We start from the raw sequence: 21,407 nt of genomic DNA on the forward strand, positions 1-21,407 counted from the left end.
ACGAAATCGTCTATAGTCAAGAAAATGGACATCAAAGAGAAAAAGAGAGCCCGTCAGGGCTCCTCTAAAGAAGAGGATGGGTCGCCGTACTCATTTGGCAGTCTGGTTCACCAGCTTGGACAAGCGATTGATACCCTGAAACAGCACACGAGGTCAGGTTTGACTAGATATACGAGGTGCGACAATAAAGTAATGAGACTGATTTTTCTTTGCAAGATGTGGCAACCCTGCAGCTTGCGTAGGCACACCATCTTTGACCTTGGTCTATAAGATACTTCTAGTCCAAGCGGCACATTGATGCAAATGCTCAGTCGTGAGTTGTGCTGTAATAAGTGAACACGTGTTTGTGTCTCTCGTCACAGAAATGAAACCGCAAAATATTGCGCGACGGTATATCATTTCTTTTTGCGTTAAATCGGGTGAAAACACGACGACAACTTACGGTAAGCTTCAGAAGGTTTTTGGAGAGGAGGTTATGTCAAGTGCTCAAGTTTTTCGGTGGCATAAAATTTTTAGTGAAGGCAGAACGAATGTTGAAGATGAAAACCGCAGTGGACGACCATCAACCTCACGGACAGATGTCAAGTTGACCAGGGTGCGTGAAATCGTACGATCTGATTGAAGATTATCCGTGAAAATGATTGCAGAAGAACTAAACATCGATCGTGAAACGGTTCGTCTAATATTAACTGAAGATCTTGGTATGAGAAAGATTTGTGCAAAAATGGTCCCCAAAAATCTCACACAACAACAGCGAGAAACACGGAAAAATGTGGCAGCCGATCTGTTAGAGCAAACAGAAATCAATCCAGATTTGTTGAGCCGTGTTATTATTGGTGATGAAGGTTGGTTTTTTCAATACGATCCAGAGACAAAACGCCAAAGTTCGCAATGGTGCTCAAAGGGATCACCCAGACCAAAAAAAAGCTTGCATGTCAAAATCAAAAGTAAAACGCATGCTTATGTGCTTCTTCGACTCCAAGGGAATTGTTGATAAAGAGCGGGTGCCTTCTGGACAAACAGTTAACCGATATTTCTACAAAGAAATTCTAGAAAGACTACTTGAACGAGTTCTTCGTGTCCGTGCCAACATTGCTGATAATCGGATTCTGCATCACGATAATGCGCCATCCCATACTGCTCTGTCAGTACGGCAATTTTTAACCTCAAAACAAATTTCAGTACTACCACAGCCACCTTATTCACCAGATATCACTCCGTGCGACTTTTTTCTATTTCCAAGAGTCAAAATGGCGGTCAAGGGACACCATTTTCAAACAACACAAGATGTCCAAAAAGCTGTGACGAGGGTCTTGGAGGATATTACGGAAGAGATTTCCAGAAATGTTACCATCAATGGCAGAACCGTTGGAATAAGTGTGTGCAATCAGAGGGGAACTACTTTGAAGGAGGCAACACTAAACATGACTAAAACGGTAAGCAACATTTTTTTCACATCAGTCTCGTTACTTTATTGTCGCACCTCGTATAGCGGTCCACGAGCAGGAGCTGAGGAGAATACATGAGGGCTTAACTGATCTGTCTGATGTGCCCTTTCCCGTAGAGGTTAACACGCAGTCCACCCAGACTGGATCCTGCTTCTGACACGAATCAGGCAGAAATCTTAAATCTTGATTTGTCTGATGATGAACTAATCGAGTTACTCCCGCGCAGGTGGTCTGCGTGGGCAATGAACAAGGCGAAAGTCGTTATTCTTCCGACAGACGGGGATACATGTCAATTTGTTGACATCAGTAAATAGAAGAGAGCGGCCACAGAGAAGATCCAAGCAGGCATGATCGCATTAGACTCCTCTACAATGATGGAGGGTCTCCAAATGGAGGCTACTAAGAAAAATAAATTTACTATTTTCTTCGATTCTGAAAAAGGGGAAAAGCTTGCGGCCAGATGCATTGTAAGTGCATTAAGAAAGGTACTAGTCAGAGTACGCAAAGTGACCTATATTCTACCGACTGGTGAATACGGCAATATTTTGAGAAAAATACTTATTTATTTGCATAGAACCAACGAGGAACCTGCAACATTGGTAGTACCCAGGAAATCAAACTCAAGCCGTGGTCGATCCAGATCCGCCTCGGCACGTCGCTCGACGCTTCCGGTTGAGGGGAGCAAGATAGTAGTCATCAAGGGACAGGGAAAGTCCTACGCGGATCTGCTCCGTTCCATGAAAGGTAAAATAAACAAGGAAGAAGCTGGAGAAGTACTTTCTCTAAGAAAAGGAAGGAACAACGAATTGGAGGTCAGGATCGAGGGTGCCAGGAAAAAGCGGGGCAATTCACCACGGTGCTTTTAAGGACAGAGCTGCTGACCTTCAGGTGGACGTAAGATCTAGAGGGGATAGACGCTCGGTAGTACACATCAAAGACTTAGAGCAGACACGACTGAGGAAGACTTACAAGAAGCAATACATCAATCATTGGTAAAAATGAATCGTTTAGAATTTCATCTATTAGACACGCTTATGGCGACACAAGAAATGCCACGATTATTACCAGTTATAAGGCAGCGGTCCGACTTGTGGCCAAAAGAATCAAAGTCGGATGGGTCCACTGTCGGGCCTATATCTGCACAGAGACCCAGAAATGTCGTAGATGTTGGTCGACTGGCCACAGAGAAATTGACTGTTTGGGGCCTGACAGGTCAGCGTTGTGTTTTAATTGCGGCGCAAAGGGAGATATAATAAGTGATTGCAGGGAGCAAATGAAATGTCTGGATCGCTGTAGTTCTGATCACCGCAATGGAGGCGTAGGGTGCGACAAGAGAACGGATGGCTAAACTACTGCTGTCAAATGCCGATCGAAGTTTCCTTTCGCATGATTTCTAGTGGAGGAAATAGCCAGAAACGAAAGAGTGGACATTGTGGTGACCGCTGAGCCAAATTATGATAAACCCATGATCATAATGCTTGATGTTAGAAACGCATTTGGTACGGTCCCCTGGACAGCCATCATTGAGGCGCTTCAAGCCATGCAAATAAGTAAATACTTAGTAAATCAGATAGATCAATATCTGCAAAATAGGTTCATAGAGGTCAAAACCCTAGAAAGGAAAGCGATATTTCAGGTATTCGGAGGGGTGCCGCAGGGATCTGTCCTTGGCCCAACCTTATGGAATGTTTTCTATGATAAAATCTTCAGGCTGAACTACCCCGAAGGGGTATCGATAGTAGGATACGCGGATGATATCGCAATATTAGTAGAAGACAGAGATATTAATGAACCGGAGAACAAGGCAAACCAAGCGCTTAGAACAATAGATGAACGGATGGAGGATAACAAATTAGAAATTGCTCCTAATAAATCCTGTTGCCTGGTCCTCTCGGGTAGAAGACCATTAAGAAGTGTGAATCTAAATATCAGAGGACAGAGAATCGATGAAGTAAAAGAAACAAAATACTTGGGGGTACTTCTGGACAAAAGTTTAAGGTTCAGCAAGCATATCGATATGATTTGCGGGAGAGTTACTCCTGCTGTAAAGGGATTAAGAGGATTATTTCAAAACCACGGCACACCTAAAATGGTTATTCGAAGATTGATAACCGCGGCTATCACTTCGGCGGTACTGTATGCGGCTCCCATATGGAGGGGGGGGGGGGCAATGAACATACAGCGAAATAAAAAGAAGTTGAGAAGTGTCCATAGACTGGCATTGCTGCGTGTAGCTGCTAGTTACTGTACGGTGTCGTATTACGCGCTGTGCGTACTGACCGGGGTCATACCCATAGACCTTCAGATAAAAGCCAGAACCCTCAGACACAGCGGTATGTCGAAAGAAGAGATGGAAGGGATTATAGAACAAGAAGAGCGGGCAGGGTCCAGAGTGGGAGAATGGACCAGACGCCTAATCCCTAATATTAAAACCTGGAATAACAATAGACTCGGAGATGTCAATTTTTACATGACACAATTACTGTCGGGGCACGGCTCTTTCGGTCAGTATCTGTATAGGATCGGGAAGAGAGCCACCCCGCAGTGCATCTATTGTCCAGAGAACGACGATGCCGAACATACGTTGTTCATATGTCCAAGATGGGCCGTTAAGAGAGGTCAAATAGTAATTAATGGTCTTACACCAGAAAATCTCATAAACCGGTCGGGGTACAACAATGAGAACCGGGAATGGTTCCGCAGGTTCGCCGGGGAGGTCCTGCGGGCCAAAGAGGATGAAGACAGAAGAACGGGAGTATAAACAGTAGGGTAGGGCGGACAGTCACTCCATGGAGGGCCTGTACGTCTTGGTGTGCGGGTACCTGAGAAGGGGGTGAACTCCAGGGGAGTTTGAGTATGGGTTAAAATAAAAGACCAAGTCCCGGTCGGCGGGGTCGTCCCTGCGGGAGCCTAGGCTCTTTGTGGGGTCGGCGCTGTCGATTAGAGGCCAAAGGCGTAAAGACAGAGTCCCGTTTCCCTGCTGAGGCGTTGGGGGACGGCATAGCCGGACCTTGGCTCTAAAGCGGGGGATTAGAGGCAGGCAATGTAAAACAAAAGATCAGAGACCGGGGAGGCCAACCTGCCGTGCCGGACGTATAGCCGGCGGGTGGGGGACGCCTCCTTTGAGAATAAAAGGACACTCTCCCCGACTGAGTATACTTAATTGGATATCCGGTCGGGGTGAGTAGGGGAGAAAAAAAACAAAAAAAAAACAGCCAAATTATAGGACAGCGGCCCGTCACGACTAGCTTGCCGACGCATCTGGCGATGTGACCATTCATAACGTCAGTAGCAAACTAGGATAGCAGCTTCTCTATAGAGGAGATGGAAATTTGGCTGTGCTTTTGCCTGATATGGTCTTGGTATCTGGTTACATAAGCCCGAATATTACTCTAGATACATATGAGCAATACATCTTCGAACTCACCAGAGTATTAGCGGGCAACAAAAAGATTCGTCCTAATGTGAGATTTCAATTCGGGGAGTAACCGTACAAATAGAAGAGGAGAAATATTTGGAAATATGATGATGGCTGTAGGTTGGGTATGCCTTAACGATAACTCCTACACATTTGAGGCAAGAGGACATAGATCTGTGCTTGATCTCACTTTGATTGAGAGTCGTTGGGACCCGTCACTCTTCCAATGGAGAGTCCTCAGGGAGTAGACCGCCAGCGATCACTTTGTAACACTGATGACAATGAAGGAAGCCTTACCGCCTATTGCTTGTCCTCGTGGGTATCCGCGTTTCACCAGTGGACAAATAAATAAAATTGTAGACAGAGCTGCCAAAAAACTGTCTGACTGTAGGGTAGTCACACCGTCAGTTCTACAAGATATTATAATTGGTGAAATGGCAAGAATACCGTTGTCCAATACACGTCGCCCAGTCTACTGGTGGAACGCTGGAATTTCCGAGCAGAGGAGGAAGCATCAACTTTGTCGTAGAAAGAAGCACAGGACATTAAGGAACGGCGGCCCGGCGCATGAAATGGCATCAGTGGCATTTGCTGAAGTAAGGAGTACCCTCAATTATTTAATTAAGCAGGCGAAAAGAGACAAGTGGATAGAACTATGCACAGAACGCGATAACGATCCGTGGGACAGGCATATAAGCTGGTCACAGGAAAACTGGGGCGACGGTTGCCTACCCTAACTCTATGGAGAATGCTAGGGCACAATTAATTTGTCTTATTTCCGGTTGATGACCTTGTTATAGCTGATTTGATTGATTGTAATGGAAGAAGATTCACTCAGACCGAAGTTGCCACAGCTATTCGAAAATTAAAAGACAAGAAAAGCCCTGGTCCGGATAACATACCAGCTGCAATCCTTAAAGGACTCGTGAATAGAGTTCCCTGGGAAATTACAGATATCGTGAACTATGGAGTACAAAATAAGTTGTTTTCTGACATATGGAAGGAATCCAAGGTAGTTTTATTACCAAAAAGGGAGTCGCACACAGAATATTACATACAGGCCGCTTAGCCTTATAAATAATATCGGAAAAGTGGCAGAAAGATTAATAACAAATTCAATTATGGAAGAGCTCGAAGGTAATGATGGATTACACAGGAATCAGTACGGTTTTAGAAAGGGCGGATCTACTTTATAGGCTTTGGACAGGATATATAAATGGGCCCTCTCCACGCGTAGCGGAACATTGAGAACGCGAAGAATACCGCTATTAATTACGCTCGATATCTAAAACGCCTTTGGTACTGTCAAATGGGATACTATAAGGAATGCCCTGGCTAGAAGAGGCATTAGTAATTGGTTACAGAGAAATGTTGGCGATTATCTGAATGGTGCACTTTTAACACCTTGGAGGGAAGCTTGAAACATCAAATTTTTGGTGGTGTACGCAGGGGTCTGTCCTGGGCCCATTGCTGTGGTTAATAGCCTTTGACGATGTTTTGAGGCTGAATTTTACCAGATGGAGTTGAAATCATATGCTGAAGACTTGGTTATATTAATTGCAGCAAAAACTGAGATCGAAATTGAGACTAGTGGCGATAGAGTCCTGGAGTTGATTCACGCCTGGTTGGGCGAACAAGGCCTGTAGACAAATGTGAATACATTTCTTTAACAGGCAAAAGGCACATCAGAAACTTAGACTTGAAAGTGGGCAATCATCCTATACGTCGAGTTACACAAACGAAGTACCTTGGAGTTATCCTTGATAAATCTCGTGAGCTTCAGTCCGCATATAGCTGACAGATGTGGTGCGGAAGAAAAGTCTTTAAAGGCTTTATCAGGCAAGACTGCTCCTAGAGCTTCCAGAAGAATAGGTCATAGTTTCTGCTTGCACATCTATATTATTGTATGCAGCGCCGATATGGTATTAGGCTATACTTATTGCTAGAAATGACAGGCGACTTGAGGGAATTCATAGACGTGGCTTGATCGGAGTAACAAGTGGATACCGTACCATATCGTACGAAGCGGCATCTGTTCTTGCCTCTGATCCACCCATTGAACTTAGGGCGCTAGAAAGATGGTTGCGTTCCCAAGGTATGGAGAAATTGCAAGCAAAGGGACCAGATAATGGCAGGAAAGATGGGACCAATATCAGGGCGCCCTGTGGACCAAATGCCTTTTTCCAAGTTTAAGACAATGGGTGAATCGGAATTCAGAGAAATCGGATACTATATCACACTTGTTCTCGGGCCACGGAAATTTCCAGGCGTATTTCTTCCGATTTGGCTTGAGAAATAGCCACAAATGTATGTATTGTGAATTACGAGGATACGCCTGAACACATCATCTTCAGATGTATTAACTGGTATGATGTGAGATTACGAGCTGGAATATCGGACGTGGACTTGCCCAATTCCTCCTATCTTTTGATGAAAATTGGAGGAAATTTGAAAAATTCACCTACACTATCATGAAGATGAGGATACTAGCAATTTGTCACTTCAACAGAATAGGACATCGGAATTATGGGGAATAATAAAGTTAAGACCGAGACCCTGAAGGTCAATTAAGGGGCAAATTCAATTGTTTCTTATTGTTTTTGAGCTGGGAAATTGAAAAATATTGCTCCCAGAACTGTATCTCTTTTAGTTTGTAAGATATCCCATGTAAAACGCCAAAAATAGCGTGAATATATTATTATTATTATTATTATTATGCTTTTACGGCCAACATGGGACCACTTAAGTCAATTTTAGTTGGATCTTTTCTGAGAAAAGCGTGTTATTTTACTCTTCCGAGCTGCCCAGTATTTCTTCATCCGTTCAGATCTTGCTTTCTTTTCTTCATCCGTAAACACCCTCTTCGTTGTATTTTGTCGTTTGTCTGTCTTTTGTTTAAATCTAATGCTTTTATCTTTTAGCTTTGTAATTTTTCCCGTTTTATTCTGTAGGTCGGTCAGGGAAATTCCCAATTCTTTCATATCTTCTCTAATTTCTTTGATCCATCCTACTGCTAGCTTTTGGAACCAGAGCTTTTCAATGATATTTTTTGACAGTCTTGTTTCCTTGTGTCCTTATGAGATGACCAAAGAAAGAGATTCTTTTTTTCCGCATAGTATCAGTAACAGTCTCTATTTCTCGATACACCACCTCATTTGGCATAATCCACCATCGGCCTTCTTTTTGGTGTTTTTTATTGATACACGTTCCGACAATTCTCCTCTCTATTTTCAGAATTTTTTCAATTCGGTTTTTCTGAGTGATTTTGAAAAGGGTCTCGCTTCCGTAGGTGACTTCTGGCTGTACTACAGTTTTATAATGTTTAAGTTTTGTTTTAGCAGAAAGGCATTTTTTGTTATATGTTGACCGAGTTAATTTTTGGGATTTAATCATTTTATTTGTCCTGTTTTGCCATGTCACTTTTTCATTTAAATTATAAGTTATTATTTCCCCTAGATATTTAAATTGTTTTACTATTTTAATTTTCTGATCGTTTACCGTAATGTGCTCTATTAACATAGGATCTATGGCCATTAGTTCAGTTTTTTCGAAAGAGATATAAAGCCCTATCTTTTGTGCTAGGTTTTGAAGGCTCATGATTTGTGTTTTGGCTTCTTGAATATTGTTTGCTAAAAGAGCGAGGTCATCTGCAAATCCTAGGCGATTTAGTGCGATGGAGTTTTTCTTAGTACCCATTCTTATATTTTTGGGATTTATTTCATACCATTTTCTCATGACAAATTCGAGGGCGCAGTTAAAAAGGAGTGGTGAGAGGCCGTCTCCTTGCCTCAATCCAGTTTTTATGTAGAAGGGTTAAGACAGTTCAGCTCTGAATTTCACTCTGGACTGGGTATTGGTTAAAGTTAATTTTATCATGTTTACGAGTTTAGGGTGAAGGCCCAGGTTTCTCAGAATATTCAGCATGGATGGTCGGTGTATACAATCATAGGCCCTTTTAAAGTCGACAAAGGTGATTATTAGTTGTTTTTTCCGTCTTTTATATAAGTCCATCATAAATTTATGGATATTATTTGCTCCGGGCAACCTCTTCATGGCCTAAATCCCCCTTGGTATTCCCCAGCGTGAATATATATATATATACACGTATTGGGTGATTCAGAACGATAGGGCAATACTTTGACAACTCATTCTAAAGGCTAAAAATAAGAAAAAAGTTCATATAAATATAGGTCCGAAAAAAAACGTTTCGTTAGCGAGTTATACAGGGTGAAAGATTTCGCCCGAGTTTTAGTTCCTCCGGGTAAAATAAGGCTTTTTGAAATTCTGGGAAGGTCAATTAAGGGACAAATTCAATTGTTTCTTATTGTTTTTGAGCTGGGAAATTGAAAAAATAGGTCCCAGAACTGTATCTCTTTTAGTTTCTAAGATATCCCGTGTAAAACGCCAAAAATATGGATTTATATTTATATGAATTTTCTTATTTTTAGTCTCTAGAATGAGTTGTCAAAGTATTGCCCTATCGTTCTGAATCACTCTGTACATATATATATATATATATATATATATATATATATATATATTCACGCTATTTTTGGCGTTTTACATGGGATATCTTAGAAATTAAGAGAGATACCGTTCTGGGACCTATTTTTTTCAATTTCCCAGCTCATAAACCATAAGAAACAATTGTATTTGCCCTTTAATTGACTTTTCCAGAATTTCAAAAAGGCATAATTTACCCGGAGAAATTGAAAGAGGATACCCGGAGGTAGTAGAATAGGAAACTAGTAATTTGTCACTTCAACGGGATGGGACATCAGAATTATGGAGAATAATAAAGTTAAGACCGAGACCCGGCCTTGTAGTTGAGGTCCGTAATGGCATAGCCGGGGCTGCGAGGTTTGAGGCAGGCATAAAAAAGACAGAACCGGTCCCTGGGGTGGGGCTGGGGACAGCTTTGCTAGACCTGGATTCGTACCTGGGGATTTGAGGCAGGCAAATAATTAAAGTAACAAAAGATTCGACCGGGGGGCCGACCTTCTTTATTTTTCCTGTTTAGCCTCCGGTAACTACCGTTTAAATAATACTTCAGAGGATGAATGAGAATGATATGTATGACTGTGAATGAAGTGTAGTCTTGTACATTCTCAGTTCGACCGTTCCTGAGATGTGTGGTTAATTGAAACCCAACCGCCAAAGAACACCGGTATCCGCTATCTAGTATTCAAATCCGTGTAAAAATAGCCAGCTTTACTAGGACTTGAACGCTGGAACTCTCGCCTTCCAAATCCAGCTGATTTGGGAAGACGCGTTCACCAGTAGACCAACCCGGTGGGTTTGGCTTCTGTACCCTTCTGTGCCGCAAAAACGGCCCTTCTCAGGGCAAGCGCTTCAGAAACTGCAAACAGCTCTTGTCAGGGTTACAATAAGGTTTTAAGGTGCTTTTTGCTGTTGAAGCCATCCATTCAGTGACAGTATGTTACGTACGTCTATGCTGAAACTAGTCAAAATGGATATTTCCGTTGAAATCTGAAAACGGAAATTTTTTGTGATTACAAAACAAAAGTAATGAAATGTAGTAGAAAAAACAAAGATGGACCACTGAATGTGAAAATAAGAGGAGAAAAGATTATGGAGGTAGAAGAATTTTGTTATTTGGGAAGTAGAATTACTAAAGATGGACGAAGCAGGAGCGATATAAAATGCCGAATAGCACAAGCGAAACGAGCCTTCAGTAAGAAATATAATTTGTTTACATCAAAAATTAATTTAAATGTCAGGAAAAGATTTTTGAAAGTGTATGTTTGGAGTGTCGCTTTATATGGAAGTGAAACTTGGACGATCAGAGAAAAATTATTCAAATTAATTTACACGAATAAATTTGACTACTCATTTATCAATTAGATAGAATCAAATTTTCACAAAACTTTGTTAAAAGAGAAGCAAAACGTTTTTTATAAGTTGCATTACATAGATATGTAAAGCTTCAATACAAATTTAAGTTAATACAACATAATGAAGATCCTGTTGCTTTCAAATTAAGTATAAAATTGGAATTAATTCTACATTTAATATAATATAAAACAGAAACTTTGGTTATTCATAAATAAAAGTTCCTTCAATTCAGCCCTATAAGATTACAAAACTTATGTAAAGAATGAATGTGAATTTAGTTTGTTAATTGAAATCCTAAAAAGATACAGGTCAACTGGAATAGTCGCTTTAATATTGGAAGGGCAGGTAGAAGTAAAAAATTGTGTAGGCAGGCCACGTTTGGAATATGTCAAATAAATTGTTAGGGATGTAGGATGTAGAGGGTATACTGAAATGAAACGACTAGCACTGGATAGGGAATCTTGGAGAGCTGCATCAAACCAGTCAAATGACTGAAGAAAAAAAAAAAATAATACTTCCATTATTTGCTCCAACGAAATAAAAACTACGGAAGAAAATCTTATATTTATTTTCACTTTTACAAAATTTTCACAAAATTTACATTTGAGAACAGGTGACTTAAATGTCTGAACTTTCTTTCTTTTTCTTGTTTACCCTTTGGTAATTAATTTTCAGATAATATTTCAGAGGATGATACGTATGAGTGTAAATGGAGTGTATGTAATCTTTTACAGTCTCAGTTCGACCATTCCTGAGATGTGTGGTTAATTAAAACCCAACCACTAAAGAACATACCGGTATAGACGATCTAGTATTCAAATCCATGTAAAAATATCTGGCTTTACTAGGACTTGAACGCTGTAACTCTCGACTTCCAAATCAGCTTATTTGGGAAGACGCGTTAACCACTAGACCAACGCGGTGGTATCGGGGGGGGGGGGCGCCCTGCCGTGCGGGAATTATAACCGGTGGACGGGTAGGCCCTCTTAGAGTATAAGGACACTCTCCCAGACCGAGTATACTTAAATGGATAACCGGTCTGGGGGAGAAGGGAAAAAAGTTATTTTTATAAAATAAATAAATATAAATAAGCATTTATATTCTGTTTTGAATCTGTTTCGGCCCATTTACCACCGAAATCTGATTGACTACTTTGTTTTTTAAATAAAGCTGTAGCTGCGGTGGCGTTAATACGTATGTAACGTAAATTATTACGAGGATGAATGAAATATAAAGGGTAATTTTTTTAAAAATAAATTTATTGATCAAATAAATAGATATGGATTAGAATTGTCCAAATAGGGCAAAATTTTTGTTGAAAAACGTGCACCTCCTGATTTAAAAGTACTCTCAAAAACAAAATTTTTGACGCGTTGCTGAACCCTTTCCGTTCGAAAAACGTCATCCCCCACTCCACTTGAATTTTAAAGGGGATTTAACATGGGTTTTAGGTTATTTTCATGTCGTGACGATATAGCGCTTGCATGTTTCATCACAAAACTTCAAAAATAACGTATATAAGGGTTTTTGGGGTCGGAGACCACGAATTTGATCAGAAACTTATTTTGACACATGAAAACTGTCAAAATTGCTGTCAATCAATTGACAACTAGCGTTTTTATGAAGGAAAATCAATGTTTGACATTACAGACAACGTTAATAAGTGTTTTTTGGTGTCGGAGAACACGAATTTGAAGTCAGAAACTTATTTTGACACATCAAAACTGTCAAAATTGCTGATTTGGGAAGACGCGTTAACCACTAGATCAACCCGGTGGGTTTGAACGATTAGAACTGTCGACTTCCAAATCACCAGCTGATTTGGGGAGGATGTATTTACCACTGCACCAACCCGGTGGATTAAATATCTGAACTTTTGTTTATTGTAGATGTTAATTATTTTTTTTTTTCAAATTTATGCATTGTTGTTTGTTAACCTGTTTCCTTTCTTTTTTTCTGTTAAAAAGGTATTAGTGAGAATGTGGTACGTGGTATTTGTAAAACATTGCAACTAACGTTGCCACGTTATTCGGATGGACCTTCAAGATCGTACGTGAAAAGTACTATCGTTGCTCTTATCCTTGCGTATCCTGATTGGACGATGAAACATCTGACTGCCGTCATTGCCGATTCTGCACATCATAATTTACCACTGGTTTCGACGTATGTTAAGTTTTCCTTTTTACTTTATCGTTTATTCTTTTAGTTAATTAGCGGTGTGGTTTTTTTTTTCTTAAGTTATCAGTTGATCTTTGTTCTAAAAAGAATACGATATTTTTAAAAGTAATTCGGTTGAAAACTTTGGTAACTTGTAATTAATATACTTGAAGATTTGTATGTACTGTCAAGAGCGACTTCCTTTTTTTATTTTATCGATCTTTAAACGTCAAAATGTTTGTTATTTAATTAGAGTAAGTTTCAAAATTTTCTTTTGTTTTATAAAAATGGCTCTGGCAATTTTTTTCAGCTTTAATTAATTATTATAACATTCTCCTAAAATATTCATACATAATTAGTTACTACCCCGGGAAAAAATTCATTGAGGTGTTCACCCTGTTTGTAAAAGATGTGCCTTTGAAATTTTTACGATGTTTTTTATACAGGATTATCATAAAAGAATGGTGCGGTTTTGAACACGGTTTAAATTAAAACAGAATTACTTACAGTTTATGTTTTTTTATTTTTCAAATTTGTCGTCTCAAACATTTTTTTACATAATTAATAAATTTCATTATATGCGCCCTTAGTCGCTCGACAAATGTCCAAACGATACTCAACTTCTCTCCAAACATTAGTTAACATTTCTTCGTTAACGGTTGACATCGCTTCATTAATCCTGTTTTTTAAGCGGTTTAGGTAGCGAATTTTTTGTGTATAAACAGTGATTTTGATGTACCCCCACAAGCAAAAATCGCAAGGTGTCAGGTCTGTACTCCTCGGAGGCCAAAGTATGGGTCCTTGCCGGCCTATCCATCGATCTCCAAAATTTTTCGTTCAAAGCGTCCGTGAACGATGCATTCATTGAAGTGCAGGGGGAGCACCATCTTGTTAGAAATAAAGTCGATGAATGTTTTCGAGTTCATCCGGCTGAGGAAAGCAATAATCGGTTAACATGTCAAGATACACGACTCCATTAATTGGTTTTTTCAGCAAAGAAGAAAGGCCCTATTACATGATTTTTCATCGTACCACTCCAAACATTAACTTTAGGCGAATCGCGTTGTTTCTCGATAATTGCGTGTGGGTTTTCAGAGCCCTGTATTCGTGAATTGTGTCTGTTAACGCATCCATTCGCATGTAATGTAAAAATTATATCGTCTAAAAATGATTCGTTTTCACTTATTCTCTCCGACATTTCAACGGCGAAATTGTAACGTTTTACACCATCATCGGGGGTTTCAATTCCTGCTGTTTTTATAAGCGTGTTTTTATATCTGGATTTTATAAGCGTGTAATTTCAGTTTTTTACGTAAAACTTTGTGAACTGTTGATTTTGGAATACCTAATTCGACGCTTTGACAGGGGATGGACTTCCCAGGACCGTATATCCACTTAATATTATCTATAAAGTTTAATATAATTACTCCTTTGTACTTTAATTCTTTTTTCTTTAACGGGAGGTTACGAGAGCACTTTCATAATCGCAGTGACCCTAGCGTCCTGGTAGAAAATAGTTTTTTTTTATTCCGCGTCTGTACGTTAATAAAAAAGGAACATTCCTTTTTTAATTCCGTTATCGATTTTAGTCGGTGGAAGGAATATGAAACCTGTTTTTTTTTTTCAGTAGTGATCTGAAGATGGCGAAACGAAAATGCTCTTTGATTGCCAAATCTGTCCAAAAACAAGCTAGAAGGGCGAAAAAACGAATTCGCTAATAAGAGGGTTCACCCGAGATTATGAGAGCACTTTCATGATCGCAGTGCCGTCCATGGCGTACTGGTGGAAAATAGTTTTTTTTTTTTTATTCCGCGTGTGTACGGCGTGGTGTTCCATCGTGATGTATGCGTTCCATCGGCGTGGTGATTGACTGTTATTCGTATGCGTAAATACGAAGCAAGACTACGAAAGAGAGAGGACTGTAGGTGTCACAGTGCCGACCTGACATGTTGGTGAAACATAGTTTTGGGTAGATATAATTAAAAAAGCTATCTATTGTAACGGGTACCATCATTCGAATTCTTCACCAATCACTTTCAAATTGTTCTAGCGAGGTAGAGAGCACTGTTGGTGTCACAGTGCCGATCCTAACATGCTGATGTATGATAGTTTTAGGTAGATTTTATTTTTAAAAAACTACCTATTGAAAATGGATACAAATTTTGTATCACTTTCAAAATGTTCTAGCGAGGTAGAGAGAACTGTCGGTGTCACAGTGCCCATCCTACCATGCTGGTGGAAGTTAATTTTAGGTAGATTTCATAAGTAAGCTACCGTTTGTAAATGGGTACCATGATTCTATTTCCCGAAAATTTCAACTTGTCTACGCGTTTCACATTTCCAAGACACCAAAACCATCATCAGTTCAAATGTTTATTTATTTATTTATATATATATATATATATATAATTGCTGATCATCTAATTAGTTCAACCGTTTTGTCCGGTACACTTGGTCTGCCGGTTGATTTCTGTTTCTTAACCGATCCGGTTTCTTCGAATCGTTTGAACCGACGCGTTATGTTATTTTTGTGTGGCGGATCTCTTCCGAATTCACGTCGAAACGCACGTTGAACTAAAATTACGGATTTTAATTCGGCCATCGATAAAACACACTTTGCTTTCTTTTTTTTTCAATCTTGTTAAACACCACCAACATCCCCGGCCTCTGCCGTTAGGCAATGCCCAGGAATGTTGGAGTGTCGTGGCAGTCGACTGCCCCCCTGTCTTGCCTTTTTTTTGGCGTCCCATCGGGGTCCTCTCAGTTTCATCAAGATGCAGTAGCCCTCCCTTTTGAACGACCACTACATCCGTCCACTGAGAGGCTACCCTTCCCGTCCCTACACTTGGTTGCCGGCTACGCCTTGCGCGAAGCCGGCAAACCGCCGCATCCCCCCCTCTCACACCTGAGGGTCCCAAATGCATCTTCGGAGCACCCCAACTGACGACCTTCATTCTTGTATATGAAGTAGCCAAAGCGTCCTCTGCATCCAGGCTGCCTCCCTGGCCCTGCACGGCGATCACGATTCGCTCCCTGTATTTTTTTTCACACCCATCCACAGGACACAACATCACTCACACCACCACTTAGCCGCCATCAGGAAAACGCAGTTAAGCCTAGTAACACACACCGTACAATAAAATAAAATTCGGTAAACACAGTAACTTCCCGCTGCTGCGGCAGCTGCTCTCGTCGTAGTCAGCCACCACTATCACGTTGGCTGCGATTGCACTACTCAACCAGCAGCAAAACACAAAACAACTCGATAAAATGAAATAAAATAAGATAACTGGCATTTCTCCCACCACCACCCCATTCGGTCGCCCTAGAGCATAGACCAAATGTTCCGTGTCAAAAACGGATACTGTGCCTCTAGAAATCGGTTTAGCGACTTAGATCCTAAATGTTCCTAATAAGCTATCTAACGTGCGTGAGCGAATTAAGCAAGGTGCCGTACAGCACCCGCTGCTTAAGTGTCCCAATCGCTCACTTGTCAACCATAAAACTAAATCGGGGAGGCGCACCCCTTGTTACTATTAAAACTATCGTAGTTCTTATATATAAAAGGCAGCAATTTAGGCTGCCACGCCTCGGTCGCTGTATGTCAGCTAGTACCTGTCCACCATTTAACAGCGCTTGGAGCTGATTTGGCCGATGGCCAGCCGCATTCTCAGAGATGGTTTCCAGCAGCAAAGCTGTAGGAGTCCATATTATATTTAATAAACCCTTAAAATTACCGATGACGGTTGAACATAGCAACCTCATAGAGGAGGAACTCCCACACGGTCCGACAATGCGGCTCTCGCCACACTGACTCGCCGTTTGTGAGCGGCCAAGTTTCCCCCTGACCTCTAAGTTCCAGGGTGGCTCGGTCTCTGGCCCCCCCCCAAGAGCAGGGCAGTCAAACATCATATGCACATTCGACTGGACCTCCCCGCAGTCACACAACTCATCAGCCACCAGGCGAAACCGAAACAGATATCGGTTCAAATTTACATGGTCGGTGAGCACCTGGGCACCCGACGCCCTTAAAAACGAACTCGAGGCATACCGTCCCCCCAGATCCTGTATAAAACTATACAAGGATCTTCTCTTAGTCGTGGTGTGCCATTCAAGCTGCCATGCCAACATCGCGAGGCTCCGTAGCCTCTTCCGCAGACGGGAGATGGGCAACCGGACGAAATTTTGTTCCGGTGCATTGTGATCACCGTTCCGCTCCGGTTTTGGCGCGGCTCGAAACCGCATCCCAAATGCCTCAGCCTCCCGGCCTCTTCGCAAGTTCCACATGAGTGCCCGAACTTTCACAACTAAATCGATCGGGATAGCCTTTCCCAATACGGTAGTAGCCTCGTAGGAGGTTGTTTTAAATACACCGGTGCATACTATCATGGCTCTGCGGTTGGCACTCCTTAAATTTTGAAGCGGTGCTCTATTTCTTTCCAACCTATGCGCTCAAACTGGCGCCGCGTATGCGATCGTACTTTCGAAGACGCCTCGGTACACCAAGTACACTTGACGGCCCGACAGCCCGTAATCCTTCCGAGCAATCCTTCTAAGTTTGTGCATTACAGAGACAGCGTCCGCCACAACTTGCTTAATATGGTTACTAAAAAGCAATTTGGGGGTTTCGACTGCATGATAATTTGTCTGCGCCCTTCAGAAGCATAAACTTCGTCTTGGACACAGAAATTCTTAAATTTTGCATGTCCATCCAGCCTTCGGCGGTTGACAAAGCCGCCTGCGCTTTTCTTTCTAGCTGCGGTCGTGAATTTCCACGAACTAAAAGGAGACAGTCCTAAAAGGATGCAGTAGCCCTCCCTTCTGGACAACCACTACATCCCTCCACTGAGAGACTACCCTTCCCGTCTCTATACTAGGTTGCCGGCAAACCGCCGCGTCCCCCCTCTCACACCTGAGGGTCCCAAATGCATTATCGGAGCACCCCAACCGACCTTCATTCTTGCATATGAAGGAGCCAAAGCGTCCTCTGCAATACAATAAAATGAAATAAAATAAGATAAAGTAAAACACAATCAGAACAATATTGAAGAACCTTCCCTTCAGTTGCAGCCCATAACGTTGGGGTCTGAACTCATTCCTCCTTCCGCAATCCGCGGGCACGTTCGCTGTGAGTGCCCTCGTAGCCGTCGGCAAGAACGGAAACAATCAATAAAATAAAATAATACCACAATCATACAATACAAGGAAAATACCTAATAAATGAAACCCACACTTCATGTTGTCTCTTTGGCGGTGTCACTTCTAGCCTTGGCCCTCCTGCACACAGTCGAAGCGATCGTGCGAGCCGGCCGTAGAGTACCGACCACAGTGACAATGGAGACAATTAATTCACAATACAATACGACACAAAAATAAAATATATAATAGAAGAAACACACAGTATACTCGCTAGGGACATTGCTGCTTACCAGCGCCTAGAAATCTTCTCCCCACTCTCTTCCATGTACCTCCTTCTTCTTCAGGATGCTAGCCACCGTGCTCTGTACCGCGTCCCATTCTCTCTTCCCTTTCAGCATGTGAGCTACAGTTGTTTCTGGAGTGAGGCCATTTGTGGATTTGCTTTGTCTTTATCCGAGTACATAGTAACTCGCTAAACTCACCGCAACAACAATACAAGAACTGACGTTGTGGTTACAACTGTTGATAAACAAACTTTTGGGTTGGAGGCTTTCAGGGATACCGATATAGCATCTAGAAATTTCCCTACAATCTTCCTATGAATTACTGAAACCGCACCATTCTTTTATGATAACCCTGTATTATATGGCTTTTAAGTAGCTTCTTTCAATGCCTACACTCACTCATATTTACCAATATTCTTGTAATTTTTGGAAACATTCCTTAGTCCGGTCGTAAAAAAAAAAAAAAATTTCAGCCGCTTTGTCTTTTTGTTGATAATGTCTAATTTCAAATGAGAAAACTACGGGAAAAAAAATCTGGCGCCATTTCAGTACGTATGATGGATGTTCAAGAGATTTGTTGTCACGAGTGGTAATTCTTGACTCCCATCGGTTGATGATATTCTCTGGTGTATTATAATGCAAACAAGAATAGATTTCATTTTCTTTTCTCCAAATCAAACTTCTACAGCCGACGAGTTAAAATGGGCGGTCTTAGTTTTTATGACAGGTGTTTTGTTTGCAGTTTATACAAAATGTAATAATGTCTCTTGTGATTATACTAGAAAAATGTTTATCAGCCACCTCCTAAATAATCATAAGTAATTGACAAATATAGTTAAGTATAAATAAAATTAAAAGTTGCGTTAGTCTTTCTTTATGGCTGTAATAAAGAGGTACCTTGTTTACTCTGTAACTTACTTTTTTGTCAGAGTTGCTTTCTTTGAGAGGAACGAATGATGTTCATACATCAGCCGCCAGTCCCTAGTAATTTGGCGTAGGATTTTTTTTATTCTTAAGAGTACCTGTACAATATCAGGAATATCGGGTATTTGTGACCCGTATCTGATCTATTGCACGTGTGTTACGTGCCGTAACTGTATCTTTAGATTTGAATCGCATCTCCACATCATGCAAACAGCTAAAATGGTACAGTAATTATCTAAAAATGTTATAATTTTTATTACGTTTATATTTGTAACTGAATTCTTAGTTTTATCTTCATTTCTTTTTCTTATATTTAAGGTAGATGTATGTATTTTACTGTTTAATGATTTTTTTTTTTAATTTCAGCAAAAGTACTGCACAAAGCGGCTTGTTTGCGTTAGAATGGACAAGTTTGTTAGTAGAACAAGGTCTAAATAAATGTACTGATATAGGAAAAAATGAATTTCAGCGACTTGTAGAGACTCAGGCGATATTAATTTCTATTATTGTTGCTGCTGGGAATAGCAAGTGAGTACTTTTATTGGTTACATTGTTTGTTTTTTTTTTTAACCTTTTCAGATCATTTAGACATTGGAAATGGTTATGTACGGCGTCAGTTTTAAAACGTTGTACAGCATTTTATATAAGTCGCGGCATTTATCTCTCTCTCTCTTTCTCTCTCTCTCTCTCTGTCTCTCTCTCTCTCTCTGTCTCTCTCTCTCTCTCTGTCTCTCTCTCTCTGTCTCTCTCTCTCTCTCTCTGTCTCTCTCTCTCTCTCTCTCTCTCTGTCGCTCTGTCTCTCTCTCTCGAAGTTATTCTTCAAATTCACTATATTACGTTTCTCCTGAAAGTGCTTCAATTACTATAAACTGCCATTTCTATCGACGCCGAATCTTCTCGAACTGCAGATTACATTTTCGTCGATGCAGAATCTCCAAACTCGTTGCTAAACTCGTACACTACGGCGGACTACGCCCAGGAATTTACTGTATGTATTCGTTTTACCTTCATTCACGAGTTCGTCTCTTACTAATATTTGTTTGCTACAGGCAAGTTCAATTTTCATTATTCATTACGTTAAAGTTATTTTATCATTAAAATTTGTGGAACATTCAGTTCATCGTACCTTATGCCTTTCGATTTCAAGTTTAGTTTAAAAAAAAACCATTTATTCACTTTAGTGCAGTCACGATAGGTGATTTACCTATTTTAATTATTACGATTTGTTATTGTAATTAACTGTATAATTTTAATCTTGTAACTTGTTAATCGTCGAGATTAATCTTTTTCTACTCGTGAACTGTATTCGTAATACTTCTCGTAAATTAACCTAAAGCAAATTACTCCTGATGTGCAGTTATATTTTAGGACTTTGTAATTTTATATTTTCAAGAATGCTTATTTATCAAAATGAACTCTATTTATATTATTACTTACTTTAATGTGATTATATTGTAATTAACTCTTTTTTATACTGAAGTTATTGTAATTTATTTTTCTAAGTTAATGACATCTGTTCATTGCTAATTTTTCAATATTACAGCATATGTCAGTAATGTAATAGTTTTCCAGTCATACTATCTTGATTGATGTTTTGTTTTTCTAAGTATATAGTTGAAAATAAGGTGTTTTATGTTCTCTTGTTTTCAGGCTTTTTGTTACATTGTGTATTTAAATAATGTATATTCATGTATTTTTTTCATTTAACATCGTTGTTCATATGTTGATTCAGCTGATATTTTAAGTATCATTAAGTCATGTTAATTTCATAATTTCTTTTTATGTTTTAAGGTTATGATTTAACATAAGTTCCGTTGTCTTCTTTCTCATTAAAGTCCAATTTCTTTTGGCAAATACGAGCTGTGTTTTTTGTTAGATTTACCCGACAGTTACTTTGTTCAAGTAGTCAGTCGTATATAAGGGAGAGTTTTATAATTTGTATGCGTAATTTTTGAGAGTTTATTACATCACCGTGCAGTTTGTTCACAACAGGATTGCTGTTTTCATCCGGGCCCAGATGGAGTTCCGGCAGCGGTCATTAAAGGCCTGGCTAGAACAGTACCGTGGGAGATGACGGACATTTTGAGTTATGGGCTGCAACACCGCATTTTCCGTGAATGCTGGAAGGAGGCCAGAACGGTTTTTCTTCCCAAACCGAATACAAACCCAGGCGTTTGCGAG

At 40.4% G+C, this 21,407-nt stretch overlaps 1 protein-coding gene across 1 annotated transcript in view; it reads left to right on the plus strand.

Moving 5' to 3' along the window:
• LOC142331983 (stalled ribosome sensor GCN1-like) overlaps positions 1 to 21,407 on the plus strand; it is a 208,614-nt gene that overhangs the window by 17,879 nt on the left and 169,328 nt on the right. Inside the window, exons 3-4 of the mRNA XM_075378033.1 lie at positions 12,690 to 12,885; positions 19,593 to 19,754. Of these exons, the coding sequence (XP_075234148.1) occupies positions 12,824 to 12,885; positions 19,593 to 19,754 (224 nt within the window). The 5' untranslated portion in view covers positions 12,690 to 12,823. The remainder of the gene's footprint in view (positions 1 to 12,689; positions 12,886 to 19,592; positions 19,755 to 21,407) is intronic.

This window comes from Lycorma delicatula, chromosome 11 (genome assembly GCF_047948215.1).
Source record: "Lycorma delicatula isolate Av1 chromosome 11, ASM4794821v1, whole genome shotgun sequence".
NCBI lineage: Eukaryota > Metazoa > Arthropoda > Insecta > Hemiptera > Fulgoridae > Lycorma > Lycorma delicatula.